Genomic DNA, 17932 nt, shown 5'->3' with positions numbered 1-17932 from the left:
GAGAGAGAGAGAGAGAGAGAGAGAGAGAGAAACAGAGAGAGAGAGAGAGAAACACAGAGAGAGAGAGAGAGAGAGAGAGAGAGAGAGAGAGAGAGAGAGAGAGAGAGAGAGAGAGAGAGAGAGAGAGAGAGAGAGAGAGAGAGAGAGAGAGAGAGAGAGAGAGAGAGAGAGAGAGAGAGAGAGAGAGAGAGAGAGAGAGAGAGAGAGAGAGAGAGAGAGAGAGAGAGAGAGAGAGAGAGAGAGAGAGAGAGAGAGAGAGAGAGAGAGAGAGAGAGAGAAACAGAGAGAGAGAGAGAGAGCGGCAGTGGCAGGTGGGGAATTAACGGTGGTGGGGTGGGGACGCTTGTTGTGAAGCAACAAAAAGACAAACTCAGATGAGATGTGATGGATTGTTGGTTCGTTTCACTCATCTCCATCATTTGATTCCACGCGGAGAAGCAGGTACAGTTTTTTTTCCGGCGGTCTAGCCTACCACAACCTTTTCTTACCACGTCTCCACGCGCCAGTGGATTGTACGCGCCGTTGTAGGAAGAACTACCCACCCATCATGATATGTGAAAGGCAGAACATATTTTTATTGCAACGCGTGCTGTCGCCGACCTGCTTGCGATACCACGACTGCAATTAGGCACAGATGACTTAATCGGGTTAACACCCGCGAGGTTACAAGTACAGCACGAAGAAGATCATTCTTTCAAACCATGGCTGACCAGGTAAGGCGACACCTACCAATTCCCAATCAATAGTCTGACCTCGACACGCGCACACATACAAGAAAACACAATCAATCATCTTTGATTCGGTATAATTAGAAATAAACACTAACAAAACACCCAATCTTCATTCTCGTGCATGCTACTAAAGTGCAACGGTGATTCTTAACAATAGTGACATTACATTAAGTGTTTTGCCTAGTAGTATAATGCCATAAATAAGAAATGAGGATTACAAATGGTGAATGTATGATGATGTTAGTAGTTAAGAAACTGCACAGCTGGCTTGCACAAAGCTACAGCTGTCTATGTAAGAGCAGAAGGACAAAAACATTTGATGGAGAATTAAATTTGCATCGCACACTGTTTGCCCTAGTTTCTCTCCAGCCTGCAGAAAAGGCAGATTAACCCCTGACAACTGGCTCAGCCTGCGGTCAGAGTTACCTTAGCTTGCACATAAGGCTCCCCTGAGTCTGCTGACAATGGAGGCCATGCTTAATTGATTAGCTCTTTTAATTAACCAAATTGAACTTACTTACTAAGCCTCTTCATGTGTAAAAACAGAAGTGGAAATACTAGTTTGCAAATATATACAATATTATATTTACAGGGCAGTCCGGTGGTGTGAGTGGTTAGTGTGTTGGCCTCACAGCTCTGGGGTCCTGGGTTCAAATCCAGGTCATGTGTGTTTGTGTGGAGTTTGCATCTTCTCCCTGAGCCTGTGTGGGTTTCCTCTGGGTACTCTGGTTTCATCCCAAATTCCCAAAATATGCATGGTAGTCTGATTGGACAGTCTTAATTGTCCCTAAGTATGGGTGTGAGTGTGCATGGTTGGCTATCTCCTAGTGCCCTGTGATTGGCTGGCCACCAAATCAGGCAGTAACCACGCCTCTGGCCCGGAGACAGCTGGGATTGCCTCCAGCACCCCCTGCGAACCTAATGAGGATAAAGCAGTTCAGACAATGAAATGAGATTATATTAAAAGAAATACATAGTAACGGGAAATGTATAATACTATTGCATCAAACAATATCACCTTATTAATATGCTATCCCGTTTTTATCGTAAGATGCCATAACATTAATAATAATTAGCTGATAATAATGTTATCCTTTTCTATACACTAGAAACTGATTACTTTACGATTACAATTGTGTCCTAGTTTACCCTTAATTACAAAAGCCACACTATGAAATGGAGTGAGTATATTACAACATTCTTAACACTGCTGTTGTTTTTCTTACTAGAACTGATGTTCTCTTTTTATCTCCTTACACATATATCATTCAATATCATTCACATTTCATTACACGTTATTTTTCAAAGCAATCCATAATTTATGCTCCGTCAATGTGTTTCCCATTGGAAAAAAAAATAGAGGTTATGCAGTGTATAAAAACATTTAATACTTGATACTCTTTATAATGTGAGTTCACACTTTTGTAAGAGAGGTGTTGATTCAGTACCGTGGGATGTAAATCAAGCGGATAAATTGCATTATGTTTCATTCCCTCTAATTGAGTGTCACTACAACACTTAGCTTTGTCCTTCAGGCAAATGCTGTCACACAAATTCTGCTAGTGTCTACAAAGACAAATATTGATTTTGGGGTAATATTGATGAGTGTCTTCTTCCCTGAACGCCCTAAGCTTCGACTCATTACACTTTCCCACTAATGACGTCATTTTGGGGTAAATCTACAGACTACTTTCTTTCATTCTTTCCACCTTTATGTCTTTCCATCTTTCCTTCTACCATTCTCTCTCTCTCTCACTATCTCTTTCACTCTTTTCTATCTGTTTTTCAATCAGTCTGTCTTTCCATCTTTCTATCTTTCTTTCTCCTTTTGAGCTTTCCTCTTCCTATCAACCTGGTTTATTCACATCCTCCTATTTTGAGACATCCTTTCTGCACATACAGTGTCCAACAAACTTGAAATCACTCTTTTCCATAACAAAAGTTCATCACCATAAATATATACCTACCTTTGTTACCAATGGTCCTTAAGTACTTCTATATTTCTAACCTGTCTAGTACAGTATGTTTCTCACCACGGCGCCACCTCTTCGACGAGGAAGCACACCCCTACCTGTCAAGCACCAGCTGCGAAGAGAAGAAGCTGTATCAGATGACTGTGATTGGATCCCGGGATTGGATGAACCTGCCACATTGCCTATCAGTGACACAACATTGCCACGTGATGAATCATTCCATCAAACGTCAGCAGCCCAGTCTACCTACCATAGTCATGGAGGAGCACTAAAGATTGTGCTACTGGGACAGAATGGCGTAGGCAAGTCGTCATTGGCCTTATCGCTGGCTGGCCAGTCGGACAGATCCCTCTCTGTGGACTCTGAGACCCAAGCATGTGGTAAGTGCTAAAGCATTTTTCTTAGTTTACATAAATGTCATGGGAGAGCTTATCACATCAGGCTGCTCTGAATGGATGTGCTGCCAAGGTTGTCTGTTTGGGGGATTTCAATCTCAAAGGATATTTAACCATGTCCCTATTATATGGTATCATAGGAATCAGTGGTGAAAAAAGATCTGGCAAAAACAATCCGGAATTCTGCTGAGAGAAATTCTTGATTCCACGCCTTGAAAGTTGTTTTTCCACAGGGTTTAAAAACGACCTACTTATTATATAAACTTATTGCTAGGATAATATTGGAATTTTATTCACGATCAAAATACTGCAAAACATTGATGAGAATAAGTAATATCAATATTGTCCTTCTTGCTATTGAGTGGATTTATTTGCATTGCTTACAGTATGGAAGTGCAGGATTAGGAAGCCAAAATCATATTAAAAGAAATTTAAATGAGTATCAAATCCTTATTAAGTAAAGCATATTGCATAAAACTTAGTGATTAAAACTAATTCCTAAGTACAGTTTATTCACTTGCCCTAGAAACATCACTGCCATATGCTGAAAATAATGTAAACATTAAGTCAGGCAAATAAATGAGTGTAATTTCTTATTTTAAACACAAAATAGAAAATATTTTTGGTACATTTTTTAGGTTTTCATAAACAAAGTGCTTTCCTTAAAAGGCTTACTACAAAAGTAACACATACTTGCCCCAGGTTTCTCTGCTAAAGTTAGTGGCTAATATCAGCACTACAATAATCCAAAATACAAAAAAAAAAATCACATCTGAACTCATACAACAATCTGTACTCCAAATGACTCCTGTGCAACACTGCTTACAAAAACAGAACTCTACGAAAGTGTATATACTTTTGTTGCAAGGCTGCACATCTGTGGTCATATAATCTGATTGTAGGCAGCCCAGTAGCTATGTAGTTAGGGCGTCTGCATCACTGAGATCGAGGGATAAATCCCAGGTTCGGACCTTCTTGTGTGAAGTTTGCATGCTCTGCCCAAGTATCCGTGGGTTTTCTCCAGGTACTCCGATTTCCTCCCAAAAGATGCATGGTTTGTCCTTCCCTCTTTCCATAACAAGAAGAGCCAATGGACGCTTTTTTTACCCTGACATCTAGCAGCCGGTACAAAAACTACAGGTAAAAGGCGACTGTATACAATGGATAAAAAAATTAAATGGGTTTTCACTTATATATCACTTTACTTTGGTACTCAAAGCCATTTGCCACTCTCCTCATTCACCTACTGATGATCAGGCACAGTGAGAAGAGCAGTATCTGGCTCAAACATACTTTAAACACTTTCATAAGAGGGGAGGATCAAGACCACGACCTATGGGTTGGGAGACCTTCCTGCTTCTTAAGATCACTTATCCTTTAATAATCTTCATAGTCTATCCGTTTTTGCTTCTGCAACCAAGATGGGGCCGCTCAAGTGACAGTCGGTAGCGGAAGCTCCGTCGGCTCTTGCTCGTTTTGTGTTTTTGCTGCTTTTCTGTCCTAATTACACTTTGCTGTGCGACTGTATTGTCTAACTTGTAACTATGTGTAACTATGCCTTTCCTGTATCTGCATTCTCACCCTCTTGCTAATGTTACAATGAAATTTCCAAAATACGTGATGAATAAAGTTATCCGATCCAATCCAACAATGATGCAATATTTAAATATAATCGTACCTTTACGTACGAATACCTCTAGGTACGAAAACCTCTGGTTACGAAATTTTTATATGCAAATTAGTGACTTGAAATGCGAAAAAAATCGAAGTTACAAAATCCCTCTTACATACCTGTCCACCTCGACTAAACGCTCTCCATATCAATGATTGCAATTCCCCAATTGATAAAAAAAACATAGACATGTAACTCACATATTTTTACACACACACACACACACACACAGGGCACTTGTAAAAGTCTAAAATTTAGTACAAAGTGGCGGCTTTAGGCCCTGATAGTCCGTTTCTTGCCGCCATCTGGCGGATAAACATGGGTATTACGTCTCCCACAATAACCGTCACGTTGGGAACTATTTCAGCGGTGCAGGGCCCATTTCCATATGCGTTTATCTTTTTTAAGACATTAATAAACCATGTACTTATAATTTTCTCTCGTTTTTGTGTGTTTCCTCACATATTTCATACAAAACTGGGACACTTTTGCCAATTTTAAAGGGTTTAGTTGGTAGTTGTGTGAAGACCGTGGAACGAATTAGAGAATTTGCATATAAAATACACCTCTACTTACAAAAAAAGTTCTGGAACCAATTAATTGCATAAGAAGAGGTACGACTGTACATTAAAAACTATATTAGTAATCTTATTTAACCTTGCAAACTTGATCTACACTAGCCGTCTCTAGGAAATGACTCAATAAACGAGAAAAAAAACTGACTTTCTCAATTTTTTTAAATGACTTAAAACTAGGTACTTCAACCGCTAAAATCATGCTGCATTTTTACCCACCTCATTTGAACTCAAAAAATAACTACATAAACGATATATGCGTCATCATATTTGTCTCCCAAAAACAGGTGAGGAGGTAAATTCTTCTTCCGAAACCAAACTGGTGTACATGCTGAAATAACTTCCTTTCATGTCAAGTGAGTCACCAGAACTGTCCATCAAGAAGTAATGTTAATAATCATTCCTCAATCGCCCATTTATTCAGTCTTTCCATCACTGACTGAACAACGCTCAGATTCAGAGCATTAGGCATTAATCACCGGTTACTAAACAGTTTGATAAATGAAGAGGAACCAGTATGCATACTGTAAAGAAGTTGAAGTCCATCAAAAGGATGCATTCGGGTTATTTATGCAGTGTTTCCTCTTAAGAAGTAGAGACAACATCATCAATCATTTGTTGTTAATTAGTATTTTGTGATGAATCGTGAAACACTCTATGGCAATTAAAATATGGCCTGATTACATAATGACCTATACAAAATAAGTTGTGAGTCTCATCTCATTTTCTGAGCCGCTTTGTCCTTATTAGGGTCGCGGGGGGTGCTGGAGCCTATCCCAGCTGACTCCAGCCCGAGGCGGTGGACACCCTGAATCGGTGGCTAGCCGATCGTAGGGCACAGGGAGATGGACAACCATGCACACTCACTCACTAGAAAGCTTATTTGTCTTCAAATGTTTTTTTCTTGTCTATTAAACAATTTTAAATATGTAAAAAATAAATTTAATCTATTCATTCATTTTTAATACTGCTTATCCCCACAAGAGGGGTTGGAGGCTAGATCAGGCCTCAATGGTTGTCAATCGCAAAACACAGGCCGACAACCCTGTACGCTAAAATTCATATCTAGTGGCAATTTGGAGTGTTTAACCAGCCTACCATGCATGTTTTTGGGATGTAAGTGGAAACCAGAGTACCCACAAAAACGTATGCACGCCCAGGGAGAACATGCAGACTCCTGACAGGAACCTGGCACCTCAATAAACAACTGTTTCACCAACTGTTCTTAACCTGAGGAACACTTTTTGCATTGAGAAAACTCAAGAAAACCAGCAGTTGAGTATCTTAAAATTAAAAATTCTGTAGCCTACATTAAAAGTCTAGTTTTTCTTATCAGAATTTTATCAACAGATTTAATTCAAATACATTTTACTAAAGTACCGTATTTACTCGCCACCCCTGTGTATAAATACGCCAACAAACATGAATTTCATTGGCTTTCGTGGACCCGACAAAAAGATGTAGTATGCCAGTTATTGCCCCTGTGCTTGGAGTTTGACACTTGTGGGCTACACAGTAAAGGCTTTCCAACAACATATATATTGGCATTTTTTCTTAAATGTTAATGCAGACTCAAACATATTTTTTGGACAGAAGATGAGACAGTTAACATTTCAATTCCTTCATATTGTTCTATATAATGCCTTTTTATTTTGTCACAGTACATATTTGTTTTCCATATTGGCATATCGTGCGGCGAATGTTTTCATGCTTGTTTGGATATTTGCTTTCAGGTGAAGGCTACGAGTGCACAGTCACAGTTGACGACGAAGACAGCAAAGTTGTCATTTTTGACAATTGGAAACAGGTAACAGATTTTTGTTTGCCATGCTAATCACTCTGTGAACACGGGCTCAGAATATTTTGTGAGAACAGATCTGTCAAATTTTTATATATTTTTTGACAACAATATCGCATATCAGCAATCAGTGATGAGCCAATATTTTGCCCATTAAAATTTGTTAATTAGGCTTGCACTGGGAATGTAGCCATAGTCTCTCCTTTTTGGATCCTGTAAATCATGAATTTAGGCCTCTTTGCTTATTATTTTTCTGGGACAGCCGGATAAAATTAACATAAGCGTAAAGGATTAAAATGTGAGCAAAACTGCAAATTTGCATCAACAATATGGTAAATGCATAATACACCCTAGTCATTAAAGCCTACTAATAATCCAATTAGCAAATGCTGTAGATTGGTCCGTATGTGTTCTAGTCCAGGTGTCCATTTTAGACTGCAGGGGCTCATCTCCTGAGTTGAAATATTTCATGCTCGGCTGTTGGAACTTCAATGAAAGCCTGTTGTTTCAACTTTGAGCATTGTATCATTCTTTCTCTATTTATTTGGATTTGATTGGCTGTCCTATTTGACTCAACTGATCCACTCTTGTGGCTTTGCATCACCAGCCCGCTGGCCTTGTCCTACGTTCAGTGAGTGTTGAATGCATTGTTTCTGTGCATGTTAATACACGGCAAGGGTATTAAAGCTGAAGTAACAGACGTGGGCCAGCAGGACACATGGACAAAGTCCAGAAATGCCATCAGTGGAAGAGGAGGGTGGGGGATCGGATGGTGTCCTAAATCTACTAAGCCAGGCCGATATTTGGTCCGCTTTTTTTGATAAACAAGTTACAGAGAGTGGTCAGCATGTGAGGGAGATTTAAAAAAAAAAACTTATTTTACATACCACTTATCCTCACAAAGGTTGCTGGGGGTGCTTGAGCCTATCCCATCACACACCCTCATGCTCACAATCACACTGCCACCGGGTGGGAATCGACCCCAAACTGTCCGCACCAAAGTCAGACAGAAGTACAACTCCACCATCACGTGGATTCTATAAAAATATACATATATATTAATATATAATGCTGTTAAAGTAGAATTGGCTCATCTGATTCCTCAAATTACATGAGCAAGAAAGCATGTGTGGCAGCAAAGATCAAGCCCCTGCTCTGACTGCAATCAGTCCTAAAAAAATAAAATAACATTACAAACTTCAACTACACCATCTATTGGGAAAATCATTATTTTACTTGTAGAGGAAGATTGTCATCATGTCTTTTAAGACACTTTTAATATCCATTCTGACTTTTCATTGACAGCCTTGTGTAATTATTATCAGGTGTTACATTTCAATTGTTTTTATTACCTGCAAATGACTAGCAACCCCACAACCCCCCTGAGAATATGTAGTACAGAAGATAAATAATTAATATTTACTGTAATTTCCGGATACTAAGTCGCACCTGATTTTAAGCAGCACCTTCCCGGAACATAATTACACATCACTAGTGCTGGCCAGAACTGCAAGCCTGCAAACAAAAAATGTGACCTGGGTAGGAACGCCTCTACATAACTCCCTCATGGCAGGGTTTGTGGCATTGTTGTGAGCTCCATGTGGGCTCTGTGGGACACTTTAACCGACACTAGTCACCATAGTAATATCCAGGCATATGCACACACATGCATGCACACCCCCATGCATAAACTCAAACTCAGCATCCAACTTTTGACTGTCGGGCACTTGGGCCAATGTGAACAGCACCTTCTCTTGCCATGCTAATTATGAAAAAAAGTTGTAATGTTGCTATTTTCCCAAATGACTTTTTCTTCAAGTGCTTTTATTAATCGTGCTGATTGAATCAAGATGTACTGCACTATCATTTTCATTTGTGCAGCCATTGTTACTGAACCAACAATAGCAAAAGTAAATACTTGAATAGACTGCACTGACTGACATTTCTGCATTTAAGAACAACACTCGCATGTGTAAGAGGCATCAGTGTTCACATGAATGGAGGTCAGCCAGACGGTGGGGTTTGTGAATGTTGTCAATATCACAAGGCTAGAATGCTTTTGAATAAGTCATCTACAATCCTGAAATAGAAATACTGAGGCTTAGCCTTGATCCAGTCAGTCAATAATGTCCTCAAAATGAAGATTAACTTTACTCATGTAAACATGTTCTCTTAAAGAGCTCATGTATAGGTCGTTATTTCATGGGCTAAAAGAGAAATTAACTTTGTGGGAAACAAAAAAGAGCCCTGCCTGTCTTTATCATACAATTGTCACTCATCAGACAAAGGAAATTCACAGATGGGAGTTTTTCTTTTTCTTAATTAAAGAAAATAAAACAGCAAAAACTTGCTCAACAACACAAACACATTAACATTTGGGCATGTGCAAGTACTAAATGTGCTCGTCTCTAAACACACTACGCACGAAACGGTTCCTACGTTGAGCGCTCCACGATTGGAAAGACCCCAAAAAGAATCAACTTGACATACCAACTCAGATGTCAAACTTTTCTTTACTTTATCTGTAAACTTTATTTTTCTTTAAATCGTTGCGGGCTAGGGGATAGTGGTTAAGGTTAGTGGTTAGAATTAGGGTTAGAGGATAGTGGTTAAGGTTAGGACGAACTGTCTGGCGACGAAGCGTCCGCTCGACGAAGCGTGCGGGGACGAAGCAGCCGGCGACGAAATGTCCGGGTACCGTTATTTGTATGTGCTCTGCCTGTGTATGGCTGACTACTAGTCAAAGATATACACTGTTCATTTCCCAAAGTAATCTGGAATATACTCCAACTAAATTATGATCCTAATGAGACAAAGCAAAGTGGGAAAAAAAGAATGGAGGAAGGCACATCAAATCCACTTTAACCTCCTTTCACATCGAAGTCAAAGGTCAATCACAGTTTCACAACATTGATAGGGCGTTACTAAAAGTGCAGACAGATGGAGGGGGGCAGGTGATGAGTAAGTGCATGCCAGATGGCCTCTGGTAATATATTGAATTCTCCATGGGAGGTATTTTCTCTGCAGCAATAAACAAGAAATACAAAAAGAACAAGCTAGTATCTCAGCATTCTATCCACCTTTAGTGTCTCCATCAGATTATGAATTACAGATTATATATATATATATATATATATATATATATATATATATATATATATATATATATATATATATATATATATATATATATATATATATATATATATATATATATATATATATAGATATATATAGATATATATATATATATATATATATATATATATATATATATATATATATATATATATATATATATATATATATATATATATATATATATATATATATATATATATATATATATATATATATATATATACATATATATAGATATATATATATATATATATATATAGAGAGAGAGATATAGATATAGATATATATATATATATATATATATATATATATATATATATATATATATATATATATATATATATATATATATATATATATATATATATATATATATATATATATATATATATATATATATATATATATATATATATATATATATATGTATGTATATATATCAATAACATTAATTTGGAGGTCAAATTTTGAATCAGGGGCGGCTTATACACGAGAAATTGTGAAATTTAACAATTTTAATGTGATTTTTGAGGGTGAGGCTAATACGCGGGGCGGACTATATGTCAGAAAATACGGTAACTCTTGTGATGCATGAACATGAACGTCCACTGGGTTGACCGCCGTATGTAGCGTTTTGGCCAGAAATGAAACCAGTCAGTCAAGCAGTCAGGGCCATACAAAATTTGGAATATATTGCAAACACACGGCGCATACCGACTGATTGGGCGCAGCGTCGATTTTAGAGGTAATTCTCTGCTAATGCAAATGATGCTGTGTCATTAGTAGGTAAATGAGCATACAGTTTCAAAGCTGTTTGGCTTCATATTCTCAATTTAGCATTGATGCATTTTTTCTTGTGCATGTGAGCTTGTTTGAGCAAATGTCCATGGGGGAGTAGTTTGTAACAGATGGTCTTCTTTCAACTGAGAAAATTGCGAAGGGTGGGCACTATCCCGGGTTACTTTGTTTATGATTCAATTTTTTTAATTTCTCTTAGAGTGCTAAATCAACCTTATGAAACATTTTCTTTGATAAACTATTGCATATTTCCCTTTACTTTCTTGCTTACCTTCCTCCTTCTTCATTGAGACAGTGACAGGTTACACTATTTGTCTTTTCTTGTGTTCCATCAAACACATTCCCAAGGCATTGCATACAAATATTCTGCTCCAGGGTCTGATCTGATACTACTTGGCTATTTGAGAGATGGTGAATTTTTCATCAGGAGTTCCCTTGGGGCAGGAATTTAGCTTGGGGACTATGGATGTAGGTCAACAGAAGTCTCCCACTTGCACACAGTCAAGATGCAGACCAAAGCTATAAGCAAGATATATACAAATTTTCTCCAACAAGGATATTAGATTGTTATATATTCTGTATATATGCATATATGTTTATTTATTTATTTAAATAATATATAAATTTATTTAAATAATATATAACAATCTAATAATCTTGTTGGATGAAAAAATGTGTGTGTATGTATGGATATATATATATATATATGAATATATATATATATATATATATATATATATATATATATGAATATATATATATATATATATATATATATATATATATATATATATATATATATATATATATATATATATATATATATATATATATATATATATATATATGAATATATATATATATGAATATATATATATATATATATATATATATATATATATATGAATATATATATATATATATATATATATATATATATATATATATATATATATAATTTATTTATATTTATATAAAAATACATATAACTATATAGTGAAACTTATATTGCTACATTGCTGCCAACTATTGTCATGGAGTACTCAAAACAGTTTACAACTGTTTAGATAGCGAGAACATAGTGGTGTATCACCAAGATGGAGTTTTCTGAGTTTCAGCTACACACATTCCCTGTCTAAATGCTATGGACTTCAGAGAAAGGGTTTTATGTTTTTCTCCCATCTCTAAGCACCACACAGCCATCAGATTTCAGTGGCCCATTTACTACTTGCCAAAAAGATGAAGCCAAGGACGAATTGTCAGTTATGTTGATTGCTTCCAATCTTTGACTTTTGCACCATGCATCTGCCACTGATTTCCATCGTCTCATACTTAATAAGTATGTCATGCTATTCTTTTTTTCTGTTGGTTTATTTTATTAAGTTACTGGTAAATATTCACAGGACCTGTCCACTCTCCAGTGTGATGTGTGTATCCTGGTGTTCTCCGTGACTGATAGGCGAAGTTTCCATCGCACTGCACAGCTCCGCCTACTCCTCAGGGAGTCACAGCCTCAGACGCCAATCATCCTTGTGGGCAATAAGAGTGACCTTGTTCGCTCCCGTGAAATCAGTGCTGAAGGTATGTATAGCAGATGGAATTTCTGGTATCCAACTGCACAGGCCTCATGCTTCACATGTAGCAGCAATATACATGGGTTTGTTTTATTAAAAAATATTATTTTTCTTTTAAATTGGCATTAAATCCAAAATTCAATCTTGAATTGGGCATTGCAAATCACTCTCAGAATCTCATTTTCTCAACCCCACAAAGTATTTAGAAGCAAATCAAAAAATGATCTTGCAGTCCTTTTAACATTTATGGTACACCAAAAAAATCAAACCAAAGAGTTGTCATGGCGCTTTTGTAAAAAGTTTATTTCTGTAGGTTTCTGTCCATCAAGGCTTTGACATAACGCTAATATCACTCCACTCAGCATTTTTCCACAACAACCCAAGAGCATGGATGAGGTCAGCTATATAGGAATGTTGCTTGCATATTCCTCTGGCATCAAACAGGGGTGTTCTATGTTCTGCTAGGCCAATGCTTATGTATTGCTAGCCTGACAGAGGGACACAGCAACCTAACATCTTCCACACAGAACCAATAGTCTGGCTAAAAGAGCTGCATTAATAAAGTTTATTCATGCCATGTACAGTGACACTTTTATTAAGTCATATATTTTCCCTGTCACCCTCTCAGGGTTACACTAACCTATCATTTTCCTGGTTTTTTTTGTTTCTTGTTTATTTTTCAATTGATTGTGTTGTTGTTTAATATTGCACAGTGTATATCAGTGTTGTAAAAGGGGCTTATGAATTAAGTTCAAATCCAGGTCACGTCCACATGTGTGAGTTTGCATGTTCTCGCCAGGCCTGCGTGGGTTTCCTCCAGGTACTCCGGTTTTCTCCCACATTCCAAAAACATCCATGATAGGCTGATTGGACACTTGGTATGGGTGTGAGTGTGCATGGTTGTTTGTCTCCTTGTGCCCTCCGATCGGCTTGCCACCGATTCAGGGTGTTGTCCCCTGCCTCTGGCCCGGAGACAGCCGGGATTGGCTCCAGCACCCCCTCCGACCGTAGTGAGGATAAAGTGGTTCAGAAAATGAGATGAGAGAGAGATCATCCGGTTGTTATAAAAAGTCCATATTGTGGTTGGGTATTAAAGGAGTGTAGTACTCAAAAGGCTAAACAATTCTAACAAATTAAAAACAGTCGTTGAATATGCAAATGGCAATAATTTTAGGGATTTCATATTAGTGGTCTTAAATACTCGCATAAGAGAATTGTGAGAATCTGGAGAAAATGCTGTCTGCAAGTAGGAGCAAAAGTGATGTTGAATACTTGTTACCTTCAGAAAAAATTGGCACTTGAATGCTAGCTTCCAAGGTGATTACTTCACAAGGAAACACATACTGGCTGATAGGCCCACTTTAGCCAGACTGAGCTACCAAATCTGCCAGTTTCCACTAACATGAATCTCGTTATGTTCAGTGACCAAAGGGTCAGCATTCGATTCCGGCTACCACCACCCCATGTTGAAATGTCCTTGGGCAAGACAATGAACCGTGAATTCCTCCGCAATTGCATGGCAGGACCATCACTGTGGAAGTGTCTGAATGGGTTGAGGTTAGCCAATGTAAAGCACTCTGGTATGTGCGTGGATATAAAAGAAGTATACTCGAAAGGCTAAAAGAATTCTCAAAAAATTGAAAATAAGTTTCTTAACATAGAACTGCAAAGGATTTAGGGATTTCATCATCGCTGGTCTTAAATACTTTCAAAATAGAGAGAATTTGGACAATACATTGCAGGTAAGTAGCAGGAAAACTAATGTTGCATACTTGTGACCTTTGGACAAAATGGGCACTTGAAAGCTAGCTTCCAAGGTGATTACTTCACAAAGAAACAAACGCTTCGATGATAGGCCCACTTTAGCCAGACTGAGCTACCAAATCTGCCTGTTTCTTTTTAATTTGGTAGAATTCTTTTAGCCTTTCGAGTATACTCCTTTGTTGTATACTCTTACTTTTGTGTTTAATCCCGGCTACTACTGCCCAACGTTGAAATGTCCTCCGCAGTCACATGGCAGGACCATCACTGTGCATTTGTGAATACTTGTAATAAATGTAAAGCGCTTTGGTGTATGTGTATATAATCTTAATATGTGTACTTTTCATTTAGTCATTTACTAGTATCCACTATTGTGTGAATACTCTTGAAGTTGACCTTTATTTCTTTTTTTGGACCAGAGGCTCAATCCAGCGCCATGATGTTCGACTGCCATTACCTGGAGCTCTCAGCGTCTCTGGAACACGGCACTAATGAGCTGCTTGAGGCGGCTGTTCGGGCCGCAAGAGGCGACAGTTTAGGGCCCAATTGGACTGACGGTGACCCCGGCTCAGGTCGCAGGGAAAGCCTGACCAGCCGGGCCAAGCGTTTTCTGGCAGGGCTGGTGCCACGCTCTTATGGACGTGAGCGTGACAGGGGACGGTATCGAGAGATGAGCCGCCATCGGGGCAGCAAGATCCTTCGCCAGAAGTCTCGCTCCTGCCATGACCTCAGCGCACTGTGACATACATACATGCATACAAGATCAAGACACACTCCCACACATGTACACACACCAAACATGCCAATGGGGGAGGTGTGAAATACTAAATGGACAAAGTTAAATTGGAGCAGCAGTGGCAGGGATAGGAACAGCACAAATGTGGGACTGATAAGATGGACATGCTTTCCCTGGCAGGTCCTTAAAATGCAGAGATAAAGCATTTGATTTAAAGGGCATCTGGCTGGGTAGCTTCTATGGGAGAATGTCAAGTTATCCCTCATATACAACATCCAACTCCAAAACCATTAAACATTATGATGTCAATATTTGAGATCCGAACAGTAATTGACATCAGTCGTTTTTGTTATTTACCAGGAAACATTAATTAGCACATTTTATGTTTCACTGCCGGACTTTTTATTTGTAAGATGACATTTTCTCTTTTTAATTAAATTACTGCAGTAGCCTAATTTTACAAAGCACAAGCATGGATAATTCACACATTTTCAGGGATTGAAGACTAATTGTGAAGTGTTCCAGGTGCGATTACTTTTTGTTCTTTTTCTTAGGAATTCAGCCATTCACGGTTTTTACAGTAATTAAAAAAAACAAAGAAATGTTATTAAAGCAATACATTGATAACAATTCATTGAATATCTATCAAGGATGGAATTTAATTACCAACTACTAATGTGCTGGGGTCAGAACAGCAAATGCTCTTTAACCTGATGGGACAGAAAACACAGAGAGATGAGATGAATCTCACAAATGAACAGAAACTCGAGTAATACGCACTGATTACATAGAAAGTTAGCAACCTAATATAATTTCTTTTGTGGATCCTGTTTTATAGCATGCTCAGTAGATAGCAGGCCCTGTCTATAGGTTTGTGAATATACTGTACCTCACTGACCAATAGGTAACGCACAATCAAGCTAGCAAAACCATTGCGAAAGCAAGACCCTTTATTTCACATACATAATTAGACATTAATGAGTTTGTCCTTTTTACATTCATTGTTTCTGTACCTTACTGGGTTGAAAAAAAGTGTTTGACATCATAATTGGGACACAATGTTCATTTGTCATTATTGCTCAGGACATATGTTTGCTGATTGTACTCTAAGCAATCAAAACGGAGGATTCACGAGTGGATTAAAAAAAGTCAAAGATGGGTTTGAAAATTAAAACTGGGTTTTGGGTCACAAGCCGAAGACAGTGACCCAAGAGAAATCTAAACTTTCTATGGCTGTTTGATGTTTTCATGTTTCTCTTTCCTTCCACTGACATTATCATATTATATTGTATGTTATGACTGAATAGCGTTGTGGCACATAGACAATATCTCAAGAGAGCTCCAGTCACCAACATGGGTCTGGTTGTTTGTCACAGTCTGCTAAGCACTCACACTAAGAATAAACTTTTGTTTGACATCTCTTTTGTGCGATTTCTTTATGGCAGTATGGAAGTAATTCTCCATCCTGAGTTCCGATGAGATGACAGGTTAATAGATTTGCCATTGAGTATTCAAGATAATACTCCATTATTGTATGGCTAGGACTGAATTATAGTATATGGCTGATGTTTGTTGGGAAAAATGTCCATTTAATCTGCTAACAACAATTAGACAGTGTGCGGGTATATATCGATTAGTGCAGTAGGGCACAATATGTTAAGATCAAATTTTGCCAAGGATAACTAGTGTGATAATAGAGAAAGGAGTGGTCCGGTGATTGAGTGGTTAGCGTGTTCTGGGGTCCTAGGTTTGAGTCCTCGGCCAGGACCAAATCGCCAGACATTCCGGAAGAGACTGGTAGTTGCGAGTGGACCTCGGACTTCAACTGAAGAACCCTAGCCACCTTGCTGTCACAACCCTGTGGGCTAACATTGCCTTTGTGTCAAAGTCCACGAAGCAAACAGTATTACTGGAGGTTACGGGACCATTGAAAGATTGGAGGAAGCTCAGTTACACTGGAGTTGTCAGTGACTCAGCAAGCTGGATGGAGAGGAAGATGTCTGCCGGTGAAGAAAGTTGGATGTAGGGGGTTCGCATACCTTTCCTTGGCCAGAGCACTTAGTATTATTTTAGGCATCCAGAGAGAGAGGAAGAGAGCCATCCGCAGTACCATCAATGCAGCAGAGAGCATCGGGGTAATTAGGGCTGAAAAGAAGAGAGCCATGGAGTCATAGCAGATAGCTATCTGGACGCAAGCTGGAGCCTGATAACCTGGGTCACCTGGAGGAGGCGGTCTGATGGTGAAGGACCCAAAACACCCAATCATCCAAGGAAAATCACTGAAAATGTGTCTAGATGCATTAGTAAACCTATGTTCACATCAATCGGTTCTCATATCATCTCATTTTCTGAACCGCTTTATCCTCATTAGGGTTGCAGGAGGTGCTGGAGCCTATCCCAGCTCACTCCGGCCCAGAGGCGGTTGACACCCTGAATCGGTGGCAAGCCAACCGCTGGGCACAAGACAGACAACCATGCACACTCACACTCATACTTAGGAATAATTTTAAATAAGTGTTCAAGCAGCCTCCATCAGTTACAAAACTAATAAATGCCAATATATGAAAATTTGCATGTAAATGTGCCATAGGCTAGTTTCCACCTGTGTACGTTGAATGGCTTTGGAGAAGAAAAAAAGACAATAGAATAAGTATGTCATGATAATTGAGGGTTTATCCTGATAAAATAATGTAAAAAATATTTTCAAGTCAAAAATCAAAATCTTATCCTTTTAACAAGACACTAATCCAGGCCAAGGCAGCAGGTGTGGCTTTCCAC

The 17932-nt window shown here is 38.4% G+C and overlaps 1 protein-coding gene across 4 annotated transcripts; it reads left to right on the top strand.

Annotated features, from left to right (window-relative positions):
* The first annotated feature begins 275 nt into the window (after positions 1-275).
* On the top strand, positions 276-16571 carry rem2 (RAS (RAD and GEM)-like GTP binding 2). 4 transcript variants are annotated; one of them, XM_077724968.1, is made up of 5 exons: positions 276-441; positions 2748-3084; positions 7080-7153; positions 12487-12664; positions 14838-16571. In XM_077724968.1, exons 2-5 carry the CDS (start codon positions 2754-2756, stop codon positions 15158-15160), a joined length of 906 nt encoding a protein of 301 aa, XP_077581094.1. In that variant the 5' UTR covers positions 276-441; positions 2748-2753; the 3' UTR covers positions 15161-16571. The 4 variants fall into 4 exon arrangements, with proteins under 4 accessions (XP_077581094.1, XP_077581093.1, XP_077581092.1 ...); XM_077724967.1 differs by having other exon boundaries at positions 277-713; positions 2753-3084; XM_077724966.1 differs by having other exon boundaries at positions 278-713.
* Positions 16572-17932: the final 1361 nt, after the last annotated feature.

Source organism: Stigmatopora nigra, chromosome 9 (assembly GCF_051989575.1).
Source record: "Stigmatopora nigra isolate UIUO_SnigA chromosome 9, RoL_Snig_1.1, whole genome shotgun sequence".
In the NCBI taxonomy this organism is placed as follows: Eukaryota; Metazoa; Chordata; class Actinopteri; order Syngnathiformes; family Syngnathidae; genus Stigmatopora; species Stigmatopora nigra.
The sequence above is the reverse complement of the archived record's forward strand: the minus strand, read 5'-3'. Positions and strand labels throughout refer to the sequence as shown.